The sequence below is a fragment of the Rhipicephalus microplus genome, chromosome 6 (assembly GCF_043290135.1).
Source record: "Rhipicephalus microplus isolate Deutch F79 chromosome 6, USDA_Rmic, whole genome shotgun sequence".
NCBI classification, from domain to species: domain Eukaryota; kingdom Metazoa; phylum Arthropoda; class Arachnida; order Ixodida; family Ixodidae; genus Rhipicephalus; species Rhipicephalus microplus.
The window spans coordinates 134,089,056-134,108,274 of record NC_134705.1 but is presented as its reverse complement, the minus strand read 5'-3'; the positions used below and the strand labels follow the sequence as shown (position 1 = coordinate 134,108,274).

General features: G+C 43.5%; 1 protein-coding gene across 1 annotated transcript in view; it reads left to right on the top strand.

The window, feature by feature from the left end:
* LOC142766029 (uncharacterized) overlaps positions 1 to 19,219 on the top strand; it is a 51,949-nt gene that overhangs the window by 12,254 nt on the left and 20,476 nt on the right. The window contains exons 3-6 of the mRNA XM_075867842.1: positions 302 to 337; positions 13,303 to 13,353; positions 13,955 to 14,005; positions 14,772 to 14,825. Of these exons, the coding sequence (XP_075723957.1) occupies positions 302 to 337; positions 13,303 to 13,353; positions 13,955 to 14,005; positions 14,772 to 14,825 (192 nt within the window). The remainder of the gene's footprint in view (positions 1 to 301; positions 338 to 13,302; positions 13,354 to 13,954; positions 14,006 to 14,771; positions 14,826 to 19,219) is intronic.

Sequence of the window (19,219 nt, the reverse complement as noted above, 5' to 3'; positions counted from 1 at the left end):
TTCCGCCTCCATCGGAAATGCAGCCGCCGCAGCCGGGATTTGAACCCGTGACCTGAGGGTCAGCAGGCGAGTACCTTAGCCACTAGACCACCGAGGCGGGGCGCGACACGGATCTTTGAGCATTCTGTGCTTACAAGTCTTTCTTTCACGCATATAATTTTTTTCTGCTAAATGATAAGAAATCGACCTGTCTGCCTAGAGTACACACACTATTATAGGCCATGCAGTGTAACGGTGATTTTTTTTCCAAAAGTGTCTTTCCGTGTGATTACTTTTCATGTTACAACACAATTCCTTCCAGGTGATGGTTACAAAGAATCAACTCTGAGAACAGCAAGTAAGAATTGTGTTTTATTGTTAGTATTAGTGCTTTTCAAGGACATTGTCTCGCTGCTGTGTTTTTTTTTTGCAAAAGTGACCACGTCCTTCGAAAGTGACGAATGGGGTCAGTGGAGCTTATTAGTTTTGAGATGTATGATCTACGCACACAGTTTCGTATAATGGTTAATAAAGAGAAAATAGTGTGTCGCCTTCGTGGAACTCCTATTGATAATCCATCAACCTGCCCAATATATGCGCTAGTGAACCGAGACGCTACCAAGTTGACTGGAGCATATGCTGCCACATGTCGGCGTTTTCTTCACGCAGAAAAATTATAAAAACAATTGCATTTTTTCTTTATTCCTATCGGTTCATATAAATAAAATATATCACTGGGAATGAACGAATAATGGGGACAAATATGTTTGAGCCAGGAGGGCCGAATATCCGACACACTCAGACTACGTTCATATTAGCACCCAGCCACACTGAACTCACATACGAGGGCATCGAAGTTTTAGCGCGAAAGTGTTTTATGCCGGGCTCCACCACTTTCGTGATGTATTTCCATCACAAAGATAACGTCGACAAATCGCGCACTAGCTGAGAGCAAAGAAAAAGAAAGCTCTTTCAATGGCAGTAGAACCCACGACCTTTCAGACTGGGAACACGGAGGCCGAGCACACTACACCCACTATGCGTAGGCAATATGTTCCGGAAGCTCTACAAATGTACCTTCTAATCTAAGACTGTATTTGAGCAGTGTTTAGGGTCAAGTGATTAATTTTCCTATGACCATAACCTCTTCGACTAGTTCTTCAACGCATTGTTTCTACGTGGCCGTCCCGATTGGCGCGCTCCAACAGGCGAAGTGCAATTCGGTAAAGGCATTAACACAACGCCCGGTGGCTACAGTATCCGAAGCGTCGTAAGGTAGCCAGACCAAATGTTTTGAAAAGTGCTAACGCGAAAGTTTTTATGCCACACTCAACCAAGTCTTAGTTTACGGATTTCGGTCACCAAAAGGATGTCGACACAATATGCATGGTCAGAAGACAAAGCAAAAAGGTTGAGTCAACAGGAGTCGAACCCATGGCTACTGGGTCTGCGACAACAGATGCCGGGCCCGCTATCCACTGAGTGATCATCACATGGTTTGTCTACTTTAAAAAATGTGCATTTTAAATCTACCAAGTCCCCTCATGTCATGCCTGGCAAAAATCAGTAATTTCGTCATGACCGTGGCATCTACTATTAGTTCCTTCAACGCGTCCATTCTAAGAGGCCGTCCCATTCAACGTGCTTTCAATCGCAGAAGTGCATTTTTGTCAACGCCTCAACATACCCCCCCCCCCTCCCCAGATTCCGACCTTATACTCCGAGTGTCAGCGTCGCTCATGGCATCCATCTATACTGAGCATAGTTTTGCTATATATGTGCTCTCAACCTCTCAAACGCGCCTCTGTCACTTCACTTGAAGTGAACTAGAATCTATATCTTAGCGGAGCAAATAAGAGTGTTTAGGCGTACTATATGGGGCACGAAAATCCAGGTGCGCTGTTGCATCCTTCTCTAATAGCACCGACGCTACCACCACTGTTCCTGCACGCGCTTGTGCGTGTTTCACCACGTCAGTGGTAGACAGTTTTAGTTCAGCGTCCGCTAGAGCTATGCGAACGAAGCTTGCCATTGCTGCTCTGCGCAGACCATCTGCAGATGACCAACGCAAAACCGTCTAACGCGCATTTATTATAAAAACGTGCATGCCGTTCGCTTCAACCAGCTTCAAGAGGACCTGCATGGTAGGTCACATGCGAGGGCATTTTTACTACAGCTTCTTCGAACCATGCAAAAAAAAAATCCCAGCATATCCATGGAGTGAATGATGATGACTGGGGTGAAACTCAGAAAAGTTTTATCAGTAAATCGTGAATCGTCCGTCTGTCTGCTCGCCACGTTCATCTATGTGACTGTCTCTCTGTCAACTATACGAAAACTACAACCGCCATCTAGAGATGTTTGCAAGTATACATACTACGCCATTTATCGAGCAATTCATAAACTGGATGTGGCTACATACTACTACTACTACTACTACTACTACTACTACTACTACTACTACTACTACTACTACTACTTTTACTACTGATACTACTACTACTGTACTATTACTACTACTGCTACTACTACTACTGCTGCTATAATACTCCTACTACTAGTACTACTACTGCTACTACTACTTCTGAGGAGCAAGAGGAGGGATGACCCACGCGTTGAGGAGCTTCGCCCACCAAAAATTTAGACGCTTCTCTTCATTCTTCAGAGTTCTGCCCCTCTTGCAGGGCAATGGTGGATACAGAAAGACTGTATTCGCATTTGCCTTTAATGGGGAGCTGGGGGAAAGGTTTAGCATTATACACCACGAAAAAGCACGAAAGAATGAAACGGGGTGACTAACGTTTGCTTTATCCATTTCAGTGTCAGATTTTACCTTGCTCGATGCCCTTCACCTAATGTTTCCACATGAGATGAAGGGTAATATCTTCAATAGCAATTGCACGCAGCCTCGTGACCCATAACCGCGATTCAACGAATATGATGCTTATACAGTCTACTACGAAACTCCACACTCGCAAGCTGTCGTTTCATTTCTGTTTATGGGCAAGAACAAAAGTATAAATGCAGAACGCCTCAAGGGTTATTCAGTAGTTGGGTGAAATAGGAACTTCTGACATTTCGCAATCGGCTTGGGTTTCACACATCTTTTGCTGCCGACTTGAGGAGACAATAAAGAGTTAGTGAATCAAAAATACTTTTTTTTTCTACATAAACAGCTATAGTGACTCGTTGACTCTGTTTCATGTTTAGGTATTAAAACAATTCGACTATTGCGAAAGCTGTCAAGGAAATCAAAGTTCTCAAAACAGCGACGAATAACAGAAGAAAAAAATAGTACCAATGTCGTCCCAAAACCAAAGGCAGAGAACCAAGAGTGATGTACGTTACAGAAACATTTTTTATGTCCCCCACTTCTCTCAAGGCACTGTTTGTCAGCTCCAGTCTCCTTCGCAGTGCGGAAATGCGAAACCGATTTGAATCGTGGAGCACAGATCCACTTTGACGAGAACTTTTGAGAGAACAATTCGAAACAGGAGTGGAGTCAGACTGCACAAGGCGTTTTTTCTTTATCATTGCGTTGTGTTGTTAATGAGTAAAGATCGACAAACTATTGCGCGGCTGCTTATAAATTCGATAACGGCTGCAAATTCGTTCCACTAGCCTCATGACTGACTACTGTACGCAACAATAATAGCAAACAAGAATTGTCACATATTTGTTTGTCAGCATGAAAGGGGAAAAAGTAAACAAAAACCAAAAAACAAAGGCGCGTGATGATGTAGAAATCATGCTTTCTCAGCAAATCGCATGGGCAGTATAATTTAAGACGGCGTCTCGCCGGCCTCTAATGTAGTTTTTTGCTTTGTCAGAATACATGTGCCATAAAGAAGCCACGAATCCTGCTTTGTCAGTACCTGAATTTCACAGCAACTTTCACAATGCACGAAATTATATTGGCGTACTCATTCGAGCTTGCGGCAGAAAACTTGAGAGTAATTGCCCTCAGTACCCGTGTGCTTAATAAGCACCCGTAAACTTTCGAAAATAGGTCTCAAAAACAGGCTTTGTTTTAGTATGCTTCTGTTATTATGCTTGATAAAAAGCAGTTAATCACGTACGTTCATACCCACACAAGCGCACACACAAAAATATCTGTTTAGATCTACGTGATTGACATCTAATTTGCTGTTTGATCTCCACCAGGCCGCACAGCAAACAGCATACCAGCATTGTCCTCTGCAGACAGTGTCTGCTCGCGATAATTTACGACGGTAAACGAGTTGTAGTTGCGGTGATAAAAAGCTAGTAATTAATAAACGTTGAATTGGTTTTCAAATTGTAGTGGCTGAAAGGCTTTGTAATGTTATCTCTAATACTCGGCTGCTGACCAGCAGGTCGCGGGATCAAATCCCAGCTGTGAGGGCTGCATTTTCGATGGAGGCAAAAATGCTGTATGCCCGTATGCTCAGATTTCGGTGCACGTTAAGAAACCTCAGGTAGTCTAAATTTCCGGAGTTCTCCACTATATACAGCCTCTCTAATACCATGGTAGTTTTGGGACGTTATACCTTGCACATCATTATCAATGTCATCTATATATATATTGCTTTCTCCAGCACGGTGGGCCTGTCTAAAACGTTGTTTGGTTTGCTGAGTTATTTCGGCATACATACATACTCAAGTATCTTCGTTAGCGACATAATTACGACTCAAAAATTTCTTCTGTTCAGTTTAGGTTCGCACTATGCCCATAGAGGTCAAAATCAGGGTAATTAAGCAGAATTTACTAGGAAGAACACCATTTAACACTCCTATAAAAGCAGTGTAAATACATTAGCGTAACGCCTGAGGCCATTAAGTCAGAAAAACAAGCCAATAGGATATGTTTTTACGGGGACCATATTTACTTCCTCTTATATGAAACAAGGGTAGTTAACAAAGCAGGTGCTTCAATGGCTTTCTGAAGTTTTCGTAATGTATTAACTCCGCAGGCATAGCCAGGGAGTAGCACACTAGGCTCGTGCCACCCCATACCCAAACCCAAACATTTTTTTCGTCATAGCATAGGGAGCAGAAAAAAAATGATAATTTCAAGAGGGTGCCCTCCTCTAAATATAGGAAGTGCCTCCACTCTAAAAAAAATTGAAAAAAAAATATCTGGCTACGTTTTTGGTGGGCTTGATCGTCCGTAAGTAATTTTGTGACCTTGTAGCTTAGTTGTTTGATCATCATGAATCAGAAAACAGCGTGGTACAAAGGATGGCAAAGCATACAGGCGAAAAACACACCACATGTAACTGACTCTGAAAAAAAATTTAGTGCACGTAATAGCGTTTGTAAATACATTTTTATCAGAACCTCATTACAAACAAAATACGAACCCCAGAAAAGTAAAAAAAAAACAAACAAAGAGAAACAATGTGATACTGAACAAGGCGTAATTCATAATCATCACCATCATCAACCTGACAACGCTCATTGCAGGGCAAAGGCCTCTCCCATGATTCGCTGATTAACCCAGTCTGGGGTTTTACGTTGCCACGTTATACCTGCGAACTTTATAAATTCATCAGCCCACCTAACGTTCTGTCTCCACTTTGTGCGTTTGCCTTTTCTCTTTTGCTTTCACTAGTTCGTGATTCACTACTAATTTTGTTTCTCTGTACATTCTGTGTTTCGTGATTCGCAATCTGATTGCAACGAGGTGTTCCTTCACGAAATTGCGAACGCTTTCCACAAAGATTATTTTCAGTTGACTTTTAACGCTTCATGTGGTATGTTGTTTGTTTTTATGCTTTCACCTCATTTTTACCGCGCATTTTCCTGATTCACGATCCGTCGTTTTACACGTGGCAGATATTAAAATTGGAAACGACGAGCAAGAGCTCTCTGTTACGAAAAAAAAAGTTGCATAGAAACGCATGTGGAAGAGCTATATAAGGAGCTTACGTGGCTTCGTCGTAAATCCTCGTATCTCTGTACGCCTGCCCTTGTTTTCGCTAAACACCAGCTTGTTTACGCCTCGTAGCACGAAGCCCTTTGCAATCAAGATATTTTAGATCGAAAACAGATTCCGCGCCCACGCAAGGCTTGAACAGACGTTGGATATAAAAAGTTTTCAAAACTAAAACAAAGTGAACAACGACAGCGCGAGGCTTTTTAACTATAGAAATTTTGAATTCGTTAGAGTGTGGGTAGTGCTCTAGTGTGTAATATAAAAATAAATGTGCGCTATTTTGTCAGAAGCACTTCAGATGAAACGTAAGTCCTCACAAAAGCATATTCTTGATGGTTCGCTCATGTGCACGCGAATATACACTTTGTAATGCATGGGCACGACAAGTTTTCGATGTTCCTGAAAAGAAACAGCGGGGGAAGCATTTTACACTGCTTCTACAGGTTTCATTTTCGACAACGTGATGGCGGTGCTTCGGAGCCTCTATTTGCTTGAGAAACCTGACGTCACACGTTTATTCATCAACCACGTCGCTTATCGCAAGCCTTAAAATGTTCACCCTCGTTATTGTAACAGCACACGCAAGGACCACTTTGGGAAAGGCATAAATACCTCAGAGGTAATCAAAAATTGTGAAGAATTACCACAATAGGCCCTTTTCATAAATACGCCACCTGACGGTGAGCTTTTCGTCAGTTTCACTTCGCAAAGGAGCGTGGGATAGCTAGCGCCATCATGAAGGCATGGAAAGCGAGCCGTCAAATGCGTGATTGCTGTGATGTTTGTGTTGCCGGCTAGTTCTCCGTATGATCCGCTGTAATCGCACCGCTTTCTAGCTTGAACGAGCTTCTAGTAGTCTCCAATAAGCTTTCTGAGCGACTCCCGCTGCACAATGAGCAATATTTTGTACCCTTCAACGGGTTGCACAAGCAGTTTCACTTGTTATGACTGGCAATGCATAGATCCGGCCTGCAAGAGACTCTCATCAGCGTGCCTTCCCGCCTTCCCAACGTGATCCGCGTCCTGCAGGAACGCAAGAGGTGTCTGTGTGCGCTGCAAGAAACGCGCATCAGCGTCGCTGGGACACACCATATATAGAGAGTTTTCTAAACTCTATGGGACACACAGCCTGCGTCGTCTGCTGCGGTTCCCTCCCAGTGGGCGGCAGACTGTAGTACGCGTCCTTGGTGCTGGGGCCGCCCTTTTTCCAAAAACGTCTATAGCATACGTACAGACAAAAATAGATGACCTAGACCAACACCGACTAAATTTCAAGGCCGAAAGGCTGCCGCAGTGACGTCAGAGGGTGGAGGCCCAGTTACGCCGCGAACGCTGCGGAAAGCCGGTGTTTCGTTCGCGTTTTAGGAGAACAAACGCTCCCGCTCTCGCAGCTGCTGCGGCTTGATTGGGCCGAATAAAAGATGTGGAAAAAAAAGTCTTACTGAGCATGCTCAGTTGGGTAACTGGGCCTCCACCCTCTGACGTCACTGCGGCAGCTTTTCGGCCTTGAAATTTAGTCGGTGTTGCCTGTGCCTATTCAGGAGATTCTCGTTACGTTATGAACTGAGATTAAGCAATAGATAAGTTCTCTTTGTATTTCATGGCTGGTGTGTGTTTTCTTCTCGCCAAAATTGCCCCGATTTTGAGACGCACGTTAGTTAGACACCCGCTTTATGACATCCAACATTACAGGGTTTGAACTGCACATACACATTGAAAGCATATAGTTGTTTTACGTCTACCAAAAAAAAAAAAAATAGGCTGCCACGTCTGCTTCTTGTCCCTTTGTCGTCGTTCTGATCTGGCGCTATAACAATCGTCATGCCATATCAACTATAGCCCAAACTGCCACGCTTCTAAGCTCCCACGTCGAATCGAGTTTCAGGCTCCTTAATAATGATAGTAACTTTTTAAAATCTATTAAACCCCGTTCTGGTGGGATTATCGGCTTGCAAGACAATTATGAGTTTGTTCTAGGGGCCGTGCTGAGCAGCGGGGTGTACGACGGCTTCCCAGAATTATTAGGTTCCACCACAAATGCTTCTTTATTTATTGAGGTGGCAGCCACGTGTGACAGATTTAGATTTACAACTAGCGTAAAATATATTCTGGTAGATATACAGTCACATACACAACTCTTGAAAGTACTTCATAATATTACCTTTTCATCAATAAACGTGCGTGCAACTAAATTATTTTGTGCAAGCGCATAAGCAGTTGTGCGAGCATAGTTTATTTGTAACCATAGGCTTGCGAAGGGTTACCAGTGACTACGAAGAAGTGTGTGAAATAAACTGAAACAAAGAAGACATACTCACTTATGCACGTGCCTGTGCCTTATTTGTTTCACTTTATTTCGCAGAGTTCATAGTCATGGATTACCAACTCTACTCAGTGACGAGTCTTTAGCTGCCCCGCCGCGGTGGTCTAGTGGCTAAGGTACTCGGCTGCTGACCCGCAGGTCGCAGGCTCGAATTCCGGCTGCGGAGGCTGCATTTCCGATGGAGGCACAAATGTTGTAGGCCCGTGTGCTCAGATTTAGGTGCACGTTAAAGTACCCCAGGTGGTCGAAATTTCCGGAGCCTTCCACTACGGCGTCTTTCATAACCATATGGTGGTTTTGTGACGTTAAACTCCACATATCTATTTATCTATCTATCTACGAGTCCTAAGCTACCCATTAGGGGGATGGGGGTGTAGTTTTAAGGCATGCCCTCCACCTTTGCTCCCCTTGTTCAAATTAAAAAAAAAGACGCTTTGCACAAGATTATTTATTGACAAAGATTCAATGACGCTGCTTTCCACAGATGCCTTCCCCTTTACCCCAGCTTTACGGGTGTACAGCTGGAATGTAAACAGCTGTTGCACTGAAAACATCGGTGATCTTCGGTTGCCATAATCTTAAAAGAGAGGATGGTTATAACCTTCCACTCGAAAGAAAAACGGGACAGTTTCGACTGTGTAAACTTACAGTACAGGCATCGCGCCTCATTTAGATAGCGGGTGAGAGGGGCATGCCTCCGCCTTTATAACGCGCACGCAGACGTTGCCACTGGCTCATATATACTCACAGGCTTGGAGCGGTCAGTTGCGAGACAACGCAGCGAAGAGTAAGAATATCGGTTGCTCAATTGAGTGGGCCGATCCCGGAGGTAGTGCAATACCGGGCCAACCCGTGGCGGAGGTGATGCAAACCAATATTTCCACGAATCAATCAAGCAATGAATGAACATGTAGAGAAATCTTTACATATCTTTACTTAGCTTCCTTTGCGCATGTGCAGAGTTACGGGCTCACTTTGAAGGCCAACTCCGGCGTTCTTTTGAGGTCAGTGGATCTCGATGAAAGTGACTGGGTACATTCATTAGCACATTTGCGCGATTCATGCCAAATTTCAGGCTTGAGAGTTTCACAGATTCTTTTCAAATAAATTTTATACCTTCTTTCGAAAAGCTCACCTCGCCTGCCATAATTATTGGCAACATTGTGTGCGTGTGGCGGTGAGTTTTGCCTGGCGGAAAGACGAACTGATGTGCCACTGCAGTGTCTGCTTGACTGTTATGAATTCTGCGGGCTTCGCCGATCCTTCCTTGGTTGAGTGTGCGATTTCATTTTCCGTGTTGGTGGGCGTGCGAGAGGTGCCATGTGGTGTTGCGCTGTGAGCCACACACGATTACCCACTTATTTACTGATCGCTACGGACGACGTGGACAGGTAGTGCCATCTGACGGGTATTATGTGCAAACAGGCAGGTTCCGGCAGCGTCAGGCAAATTTTTATGTCACACGTGGAAGCGCACTCGGTTGGGTTTTGGTTTTGGTTATGCGGTTTTTCGGTATTTAAAATTATTTTTGATTTTTTTGAGCATTTCAGTTTTCAGGCGCGTGAAAAAACTGTTTAAGGAACATAAAAGCGCCATTACCCTGACATTGCCGAAAATGGCCGGAGTTCGCCTTTAATAAGGGACATAATGCGTCGTCCTTAAGACAATCCCACCAAATGAAGACCTCGGAATCCCACACTTACGCAGTGCTTGAACTGGCTCCGTCTTGGAATGACGCCATGCACTCACGATGTAACACATTTAAAAACCGGTGCACAGAGAAAGCTTGAAATTTAGCCGTCTGAGACTCGGAGAAGGTCGCGTCAATGCAAGGAACAAAACATACATGCCAAACGCAAGCGACATTATCCGCCTAAACATCCTGGCTTCGTTTTCGCGTACTGACAATATAAGGTACAGTTTCTTTACTTTGGCAATGAAGAACTGATAATTATTGCCAGGGTCTACTCATTCTGTTTGTTTCATTATATTGTTTGAAACAATTGAATAGTAGCAGCAGTTGTTTTGTTTGGCTTGATTGTATTCACACTGTGCCTGTGGCTGTTTCCAGTGTTCCTTATTTAACACCCTCCTGCATTAGGCCATAATGTGTACATGTTGTGTCAACAAATATATAAAGATATAAGTTCTAGGCTTGTAAAATAAGAAATTATATTGCATTTTTGCCCATTGTATTTATTGCAAAACTATTTTTAAATGGCTGCCTCCCCCGCACTAAAATGCTCTAAAATTGCAACTCTCAAGACAGGTGTTGTTGACGTCAATTTACATTTGCTCTGAACCGCTATTTGTCCAAAAAAATGTCACCATGTGTAAACTGGCCTGGATGTAGTTCCGGGCTTGTGCGTGATTTCAGGAAAAAAAAAACAATGCTTTCTTTTTGTTGCTCACTGAATTGTCAAGTTAATAAAGTATCTATCATATATAGCAAATGAAATGTCTGCCCTACCTCGCAATATAGGAAACGAACGAACTTGGTGGCCTGCAAAAAACGTACATTTTTTTAGGTTTACATGCTTTGGCCGAGAATTTTTTACTGTTATGCCAAATAACCTGGTAATAAATGAGGTAATAATTGAGTATTACTGCCGCACCTCTTCTTCATCAGATGCTGCACACCAACTTAATATATATATATATATATATATATATATATATATATATATATATATATATATATATATATATATATATATATATATATTGTGGTGAAGCCTTCGAACAGTGGGTCGTCCTCTCCAGCGCCTTCTAGTGGGTTGCCCTTTTTAGCAAGAAGAAGAGCAGCTCGTGCAGAGAGTCGGTACCCGCATTGACTGTCACTGTCAAGCATTGTCGACAACCGTCCGCCAATAAACGTCTCAACAATATATATATATTGCAAGCGAGTAGTAGGCAGGCCGCCGGGTACGGACAGAAATGCTCGAGAAGTCCAGCGTCTACAGCTCGTGCACACACTCACGCTTCGCACTCTGAGAGAGATGGTCCCACTGGTCAGTGCCTTGCGAATTCCCCACTAATATATATATATATATATATATATATATATATATATATATATATATATATATATATGGCAAAGGAGTGTATACTGCCAAGGGAAGTATGGGGAAAGACATTAGACCGAATTGTGGTATTATTGTGAAGAGAGAAAAGGGGGTGAATTTATCAAGTTATCTTTTCACCCACTTTTCTTTCTTCACAATAACATTAAATTCGGTGTAATAACTTCCACTGTCTACTTTGCTTGGCCTCATTGTCTGTTGACCTCCAGATATTGTTTCAAAGCACGGAAAAACGAGCCCTCGATTATACACTCCTTTCCCTTATTCATTACGAGGGTCTCGTACTGGCAAACTTGGTGCCTCTAGGTTGTATACGAGTGACTATTGGTCAGCTGCCAGCTGGTAATAAGTTCACGTGCCACGTGATGCCACACAAGCTCATAACGATTGTGCCACACTCGCCCCCATGGCTACTGGTGGCGTTGACTGACACTCGCACGTTTAAATTCACATATATACCCAATAAAGTGGCTGGGAGGGTAGCCGCCGTGGTAGCTCAGTGGTACGGCATCGAACACGTTATTCGGAGGTCGCAGGTTTGATTCCTGCCCCCGGCAGATTATCTCTTCACGCACTTTTGTTTCTTCACAATAACATTTAAATTGAGTTTATTAACTCCCCCAATACTTTCTTTGGCATTATTGTGAGTTACATCAGATATCTTTTCTTTCCAGCATCCGCTCAATTTAGCATAACGTCCCCGGCAATTTACTATGCGAATCGACGTAAGAATAATTTTCTGAACTTACTCTGCATAATATCAAAAATAGCACAAAGTTATTGGCACTGCCTGACTTTTTTATTTCTATAACAAATTTTTACTGAACAATAACGTTCCCCCCTGACATATTCGAGCTTCAATCGCAGCTGCATGCCAACAAAACTTGTTGATGTCTATTTATGTTCGTTCTAGACCGCGATCTGTCTCAAACTTCACGACCATATGTGAACTGGCCTCAGTGCAGTATTATGGAGACGTTCGTGATTTAAAAAAAAGAAACGATGCTTCGTTTTTTTTCTCAATAAATTGTCATGTTAATAAAGTATGCTTTATATATATAGCAACTGAAATGACTGATCTCTTTCGCAAATTCGGGACAGAACGAACTTGGTGGCCTGCAGAAAAACAAACATGTTTTTTTACGTTTATTGGTTTGGCTGAGAATTGTTTGTCATTATGCCAAATCTACTGGTACACTATCACACCCTCTTCTTTCAACCCTAAACCCTAACACAACTTCTTCCAAAATGTACATGGCAAAGCACGAAGCCCAAGGAGCATATATTCAATTTTCTAAAGCAAAAGTGCTTTAATCCAGGGTTCACGACGTCTACGCTGACGTATTTCAGTCACAGATATGTCTTTGTAAGATGTCTACTAACAGTATGCGAAAAAATGGGAAGAAAATTATCTGTTGAGGGGAGTCGCATTAGCAGCTTCACTATCAGCAGTGCGCAGCGCTAATTACTAGGCTATGGCACCTTTGCTGCTGACGGTTTTAAGGGCAAGCCATTTATATACACCTTACACCGTTTGGCGACCATCGAAACACCGTAACTTCACCGCATTTTTGTCATCAGTAGGTAGATGGTGCGGCGTGCTCGCGCTGCGCGTGCTCTAATGGTTGTCTAGTCCCGTGTTTCTTTGAGGGCCGCCTCCACGGATCGTGGTCTTTTCTGCACGCGCGCTTTGCAGACTCGTCAATTATGAGAGCAGAAAGGTAACTTCGCTCGCTGCCACGGCCGCGTTTACAAAGTAGCACCTTGCTCACACACGAAAAAAATAAGAATGATATTGGGCGTACTGTATGCTTCTGGTGCACGGCGCTGCTAGGCGTCTTTCGCGAGACTTCAAAAGTTGTTTTTGTAGGATTTATTTCTTCTTACTTATGGCAAAACAATGCACAATAAACACGCAACTACGTCTGTGAAGAAATTTTTGCCTTTCGTGTTATGCCGCTTCCATGAAAAATGGATCAGCCACGTTTTTCTCTTTCCAGCATCCGCTCAAGATAACATAACCTCTCCGGTAAATTACTATGCGAACTCAGGTAAGAATATTTTCCCAAGTTTTTTCTGCCTGATGTTAGAGTTTACAAGCGGCACCTAATTTTTCATCCCTGTAATCAACTTCTACTGAATAATGGTGGTCGCCACCTTACATAAACTGCTTCAGTTGCCCCTCGCAGCACAGGTCATGCTGATGCCAATTTATATTCGATCTGAACCACGATACGTCTAAAAACATCACGACCATACGGAAACTTGCCTTACTGCGGTTCTAAGGGAGGTTCGTAATATAAAAAAAAAGGAAAGGATACTTTCTTTTTTCTAGCTTACTGAATTTTCAAAATATCAAAGTACATTCATATAAAGCAAATAAAATGTCTTGTCTGCTTCACAGATCACCGAACAAACAAGATCAGTGGTCTGATCTGGTGAATCGAAAAAACATAGATATTTATATTTACACGATTAGGCCTAGAATGCTTTGCTCCAGCATTAGCAATCATGCCCAATAAACCGGCATTAAAGAGTATTACTTTTTCACACCTCCTTCTTCTAAACTTACACCCAACAATATTTTTTAAAACATACATCGTAAAGTAAGAAGACCAAACGGCCTATATTTTGCTTGTTTTTCTTTTCCAGCATCCACTAAAGCTACTGTGACATCCCCGGCAGCTTACTATGCGAAGCCACGTAAGAACAATTTCCTGAATTTTTTAGCCTTTAGAACAGATAACGAGTGATCGGTGGCCCCTAATTTTCTATTTCTGTAACCACACAGTGTACTTCTACGACAAGAACTAGAGTCCAATGAGCGAAGGCCTATGTCTTATTTTTAGCTCTTATGGTTGGACATCCGTATCCAAGTTTTTGATGAGAACTGGCCACCAATTCATTAAGACCAAAATCCGTATTTGCTGCCTCAACTTTTCGTTAAAAGAATGAATGAACATATAAATGATAACATTTTACATAAACACTTCAGTAGTATTCACGTCATGTGTCCCACAATCGACACGGAAAAATGAAAATTTCTTTATTTTCGCTAATTAACGGTTTCAAGTGTTGCGTCTTTTCTAGAAGTAATAATGAATCGAAGAAACTTGCAAGCAACGTCGTATTACGTGAGACACTACGATAAATACGATCAATGCAAGAGCAGATTCAGGCACGAGGCGAAACACACCGACTGCAGTGCCAAACACACGCACACTGCGGGCGTGAGCTGTGAGCCAGCTTTTCCCTGTTAGTAGTAATGGTCCCTCGTATGCCACTCATTGAGGGAAATTGCTTATATCGAGCGCAAAAAAATCTTATGTATTGGTTACTCAGCATGAATAATCTATAAAGTTGCCATGGGAAGAAGTAATGTGACTGTTTTAGAACGTACCTATAGTTCGTAGCACATCATTGAAATATGGCTGTTAAATTGATACTAATAGTGACCGATGCTCTACAGGTGCTTTGACCGATTCGAATATCATCTGGATAAAGCCGCAAAGATCGAACGGAAGTGAGTAAAGCTGTAGCAATAACCAGTTGTGTATTGTGTGGTTCACTGGGGTGAATTAACGAGAAATATTTAATAAATTCTGTTTTACATTTCTGGATGACGAGACTCAGTTGTCGTATTTCAGATCATAGTTATGCTTTTGAGGTTCGCCTGTCTTCAACAGCTAGCATGGAGAACGCATCGACGCGACGTGCAATTATCTGACTTAGGTTACATTAGGTGATACCATATTTGATAGCGAACTGTCGCGAACTTTTGTGTGTGTGGAAAAATCTGAACTTAACTGCCAGCACCTATTTCTTTAACATGAAGCATTCGCTTTCTGTATTTGTTGAAAGAGAAGGGCGGTCTTCAATTAACACAGTACAGGCACCGCTTTTATTCTGGTTGCCACCAGTGGACGTGAAGGTGTGCTATGAGCTTTTACTCTGCCGGGCAACCTATTTCGTTAATTAAAAAGAAAGTCACAGCCGAAACTGTTGTCGGGGCAATAATTTTCCCCTCTAGATCAGAGTGATATTACGTGAGGCCAGCTCTTGTTCAACAAACTTTTTTTCAATGATAATCGTAATTTTTGGGCTTCAGCAAAAACATTAATGCGAATGTTTGGTTAATATATTTGTCACTATTTAATCGTTTTGCGCTATTAGCGACAAACTTTGGAGGTGATATAGTATATTTGTAGAGAACAGATAAGCTATGGTACTGGTAAGATATATACTTATTTGTTTATTTACCATGCACGACGTGCTTTACTATAAGCACTTATTTGGTAGGGTGTAATGGGTGAAAGTAAAGTAGAAAAACCTCGGAAGACAACAGCGCTTTGAGATAGGTAATAGTGCACTTGATGTTGTAAAAGACTATGTCTGCTTAGGACAGGTAATAACCACGGAGTCAAACCACGTGACTGAAGTCACTAGAAAAATAAGAATGGGGTGGTGCACAATAGGCAAGAAATCTTATGTCATCACAGGTAGATTGCCACCATCTCTCAAGAACAGCTGCATCTTGCCAGCACTTAGCTACGAAGCAGAAACCTGGAGACCTACAAAGAGGGTTCCGCTTAAATTGAGGACGACGCAGCGAGCAATGGACAGAAAAATGGTAGTTGTAACCTTAAGAGACAAGAAGAGAGCAGAGTGGATTAGAGAACAAACCGGGGTTAAGGATATCATTGTTGAAATCAAGAAGAGTAAATGCACACCGGCTGGGCGTATAGCACGTAGACAGCATAACCGCTGCGCATTAAGGGTAACTAACTGGATTTCTAGAGAAGGCAAGCGGGTTAGGGAGAGACGGAAGGTTAGGTGGGCAGATGAGATTAAGAAGTTTGCGCGTATAAATTGGCAGCAGCAAGCACAGGACCGAGTTGACTGGCGGAACATAGGGAGGCCTTTGTCCTGCAGTGGACGTAGTCAGGATGATGATGATGATGATGGTGGTGGTGGTGGGGACGATGATTAACAGGTAATTATATAGCATTTAGTGTTTCTGATTAGTTGCTGAATAGTTGCAGAGGTGTCATTCAAGTTAAGAAAGAGTGAAACAAAGCCGGAAACCAGAGCAAGTGTAAAGGCAAAATCACTGAATGGTAGATACATTTTATGTTTGAAGAACAGTAAGTCACCTATAGCCTCTTTGTTGTATCCATGATAACCTTGCCGATTGCATATAGGATTGTAGGATATTTAGTTTTTCTGAGTCACAGAAAAAGTGTCTCTTTAGAAGAACGCTTGTTTCTGCGCTCTGTATTTTTTTTTCGTGAAACCATCGGTTTTTCGAGGTGCCTGGCCTTCCCGTCTTGTGGTGATGCCCATGGAGCATGCCAGAGGCCCACCTGGTCAGAGGTCCTCACCCCCGTCAGCCTCAAGGAAGCGAGCTGGCTCTCACAGTGAAATTGACGACATTGATCTCTATTCTATGTCGGAAGACGACACATCTGATGGCAGCTTTATACCTGTCCGGGATAAAATGGTGAAGAGAAGGACGGCAAATATATCAGCATCAACTCCTGCAAGTACAGCGACTGTACAGTCAAGGCCTGCGCGCTGGCCGCACGTCGGAAGATCCTTCAAGCAACTTACGACTTCTGAACAGCAGACCCATTTCCGTTGCTCGGGAATGTGCGGTGCCACATCAAATTAAGGACGTAAGAGTAAACACAAGGAAGGACATTCTCGCCATAGACGAGCACGATGTCAGTGCGCTAGGACAGCTGCAGCAAAGACTGAGCTAGGCGGCATTAAAATGCGCCTTTTATCTCGATAGATCATAAATCAGTTGCCGGTGTAATTATGACATGGACATTGCCATTTCTAATGTTCACTTGACTACCCTCAACAAGCCTGCAAATGAGAGAACTGTCATTACGCAAGTGCGGCGCCTTGGAAATACGCGCTGCGTAACAGTGTTTTTCAAAGGAGATCGCATACCGTCCCACGTTAAAGTCGGACATTTCCGACATCCGGTTCGACCATACATCCAAAAGCCACTTCAATGTCATCAGTGCTTCAGGCTAGGACACGTCGAAGACGTATGCCCCAACTCACGACTGTGTCCTCGTTGCGCTGAACCGAAAACGCCTGTCGGGCGACTACTCTGAAGTCAGCACACTGCAGCGGTCCACACGCTGCGTCGTCGAAAGACTGTCCTCGAATCCAAAAGGAGCGCGTGGTTCTCAAATGTTCCGAGACAACTCGACACACAGGGAGGCAGCCGAAGTAGTTCGGCGTCGGCGTCGGCATCATCGATACTCTTTAAAGAAGGCACATTGCCGAAATGCTAGTTCCCACTTTTTAGCGGTTCCGCCCAGGAGCGCCGCGAAAGGACGCACCACTTCTACGAAAGAAGTGGAGAAGCCTCCTTCTCTGGAGAAATGGCTCACGCTCCCGATTCGCTCTTCTGCCAAGGAACCTCAGCAGATTGCAGCCACACCAGAGCCGTCTCCAGCCATAGAATATTTGCCTAAAACAGATCATTAAGTGATTTTGATGTTGCGTTCCCTCATAGAAGCCATCCGAGCAATATTAGTCGACATGAAGACACCATCTGCTCGTAGCGCACTTGGAGTGTTGGACGTCCTAAGCCCAGTGCTTGAATCTCTCAACTATAAATATGGCTATTCGCACCTCATCGTTTCGTAAAGAAGTCAAGGCTACATACGGCATCCAATGGAGCGCCAGAGGACTAAAATCACGCGTTTCAGATTTTCGTCAGTTTGTGTTTACCACTGTGTTTCCACTCATCGTCATTTGTGAACCAAATTTGTTGAAAACAATAAGACTTTCGGGGTACGAAACTGTGATGTCTTCAACAAACGGTGCGTGCAGCAAAATCATCGCCTTGTTCATCGTAAACTGACGTATGTTGTGCAACCAATTACACCTCACGATGAAAATCAGTATGTCTGCATTACTGTGAAAAAGAACAAACTCATCTTTTTTGTTCTTATATGCGTTTATTTATCGCCGTCGAATAATCTCGATTCCAGGAGATTATCGGATATTTTGAGAGTGTCCTGCCCCATGGATCATCATAGGTGATTTCAATGTGCACCATCACGCATGAGAAAGCACGCGGACAAATGCAAAAGGGCGCAGGTTAACAAACATCACCTACAACTATGGCCTTACCCTCCTGAACGACGGGAGCCCCACTTTTCTTCGAGGTGTGACATACGGGAGCTGTCTCGACCTTGCTTTCGTCTCCAACTCCCTCGCGAGATAAGTCAAGTGGTTTCCAGATGTTGAGACACGAGGAAGTGATTACATTCCAATCTACCTGAACACCTAAGGCTGGTCCAGTTGTGGTCCACGGACGACCATTCGAGCAGTCCAGTGGACCAACTTCAAATCTGACATGAAGATGCTTGCAGCGATGGCCTACAATCTGGGTTAGAGCAAACAATTAAGGGCACAATGCAAAACGTCACTCGCATGGTGACGACATCTTCCACACAAAACGACTTTGACATAGAGTTGCAACGACTCCGAGCACTTGGACGCCAGGCGGAGCGTCGGTATCGGCGTACAAAATCAATTCACGATCTTAGGGCAGCCAGGAAGGTGCAAAAAACGATTCGGCGTCGCATGGATAGATTATTGCCGGAACAATGGACAACGTTTTGTCAGTCACTTGACTTTCGCAAGCCACTCTCACACATTTGGAAAACGGTGCAAGGTCTGCGTCACCCTACGGAACAGCGTCACCCTGCGGAACAGGCAAGACATTGATGTCGCAGAATTTTTCTGTGTGCAGATTGCCCACCAAACCACTCGTCCAGATTCTCCAGTGAGAGGTGACGTCCCCCGTTCCCGTGACTACCACATGAACCTCCCTTTTACAATGGAGGAGCTGGAGGCGGCACTAGCTCTCTGCGGGCGTTCAACTTC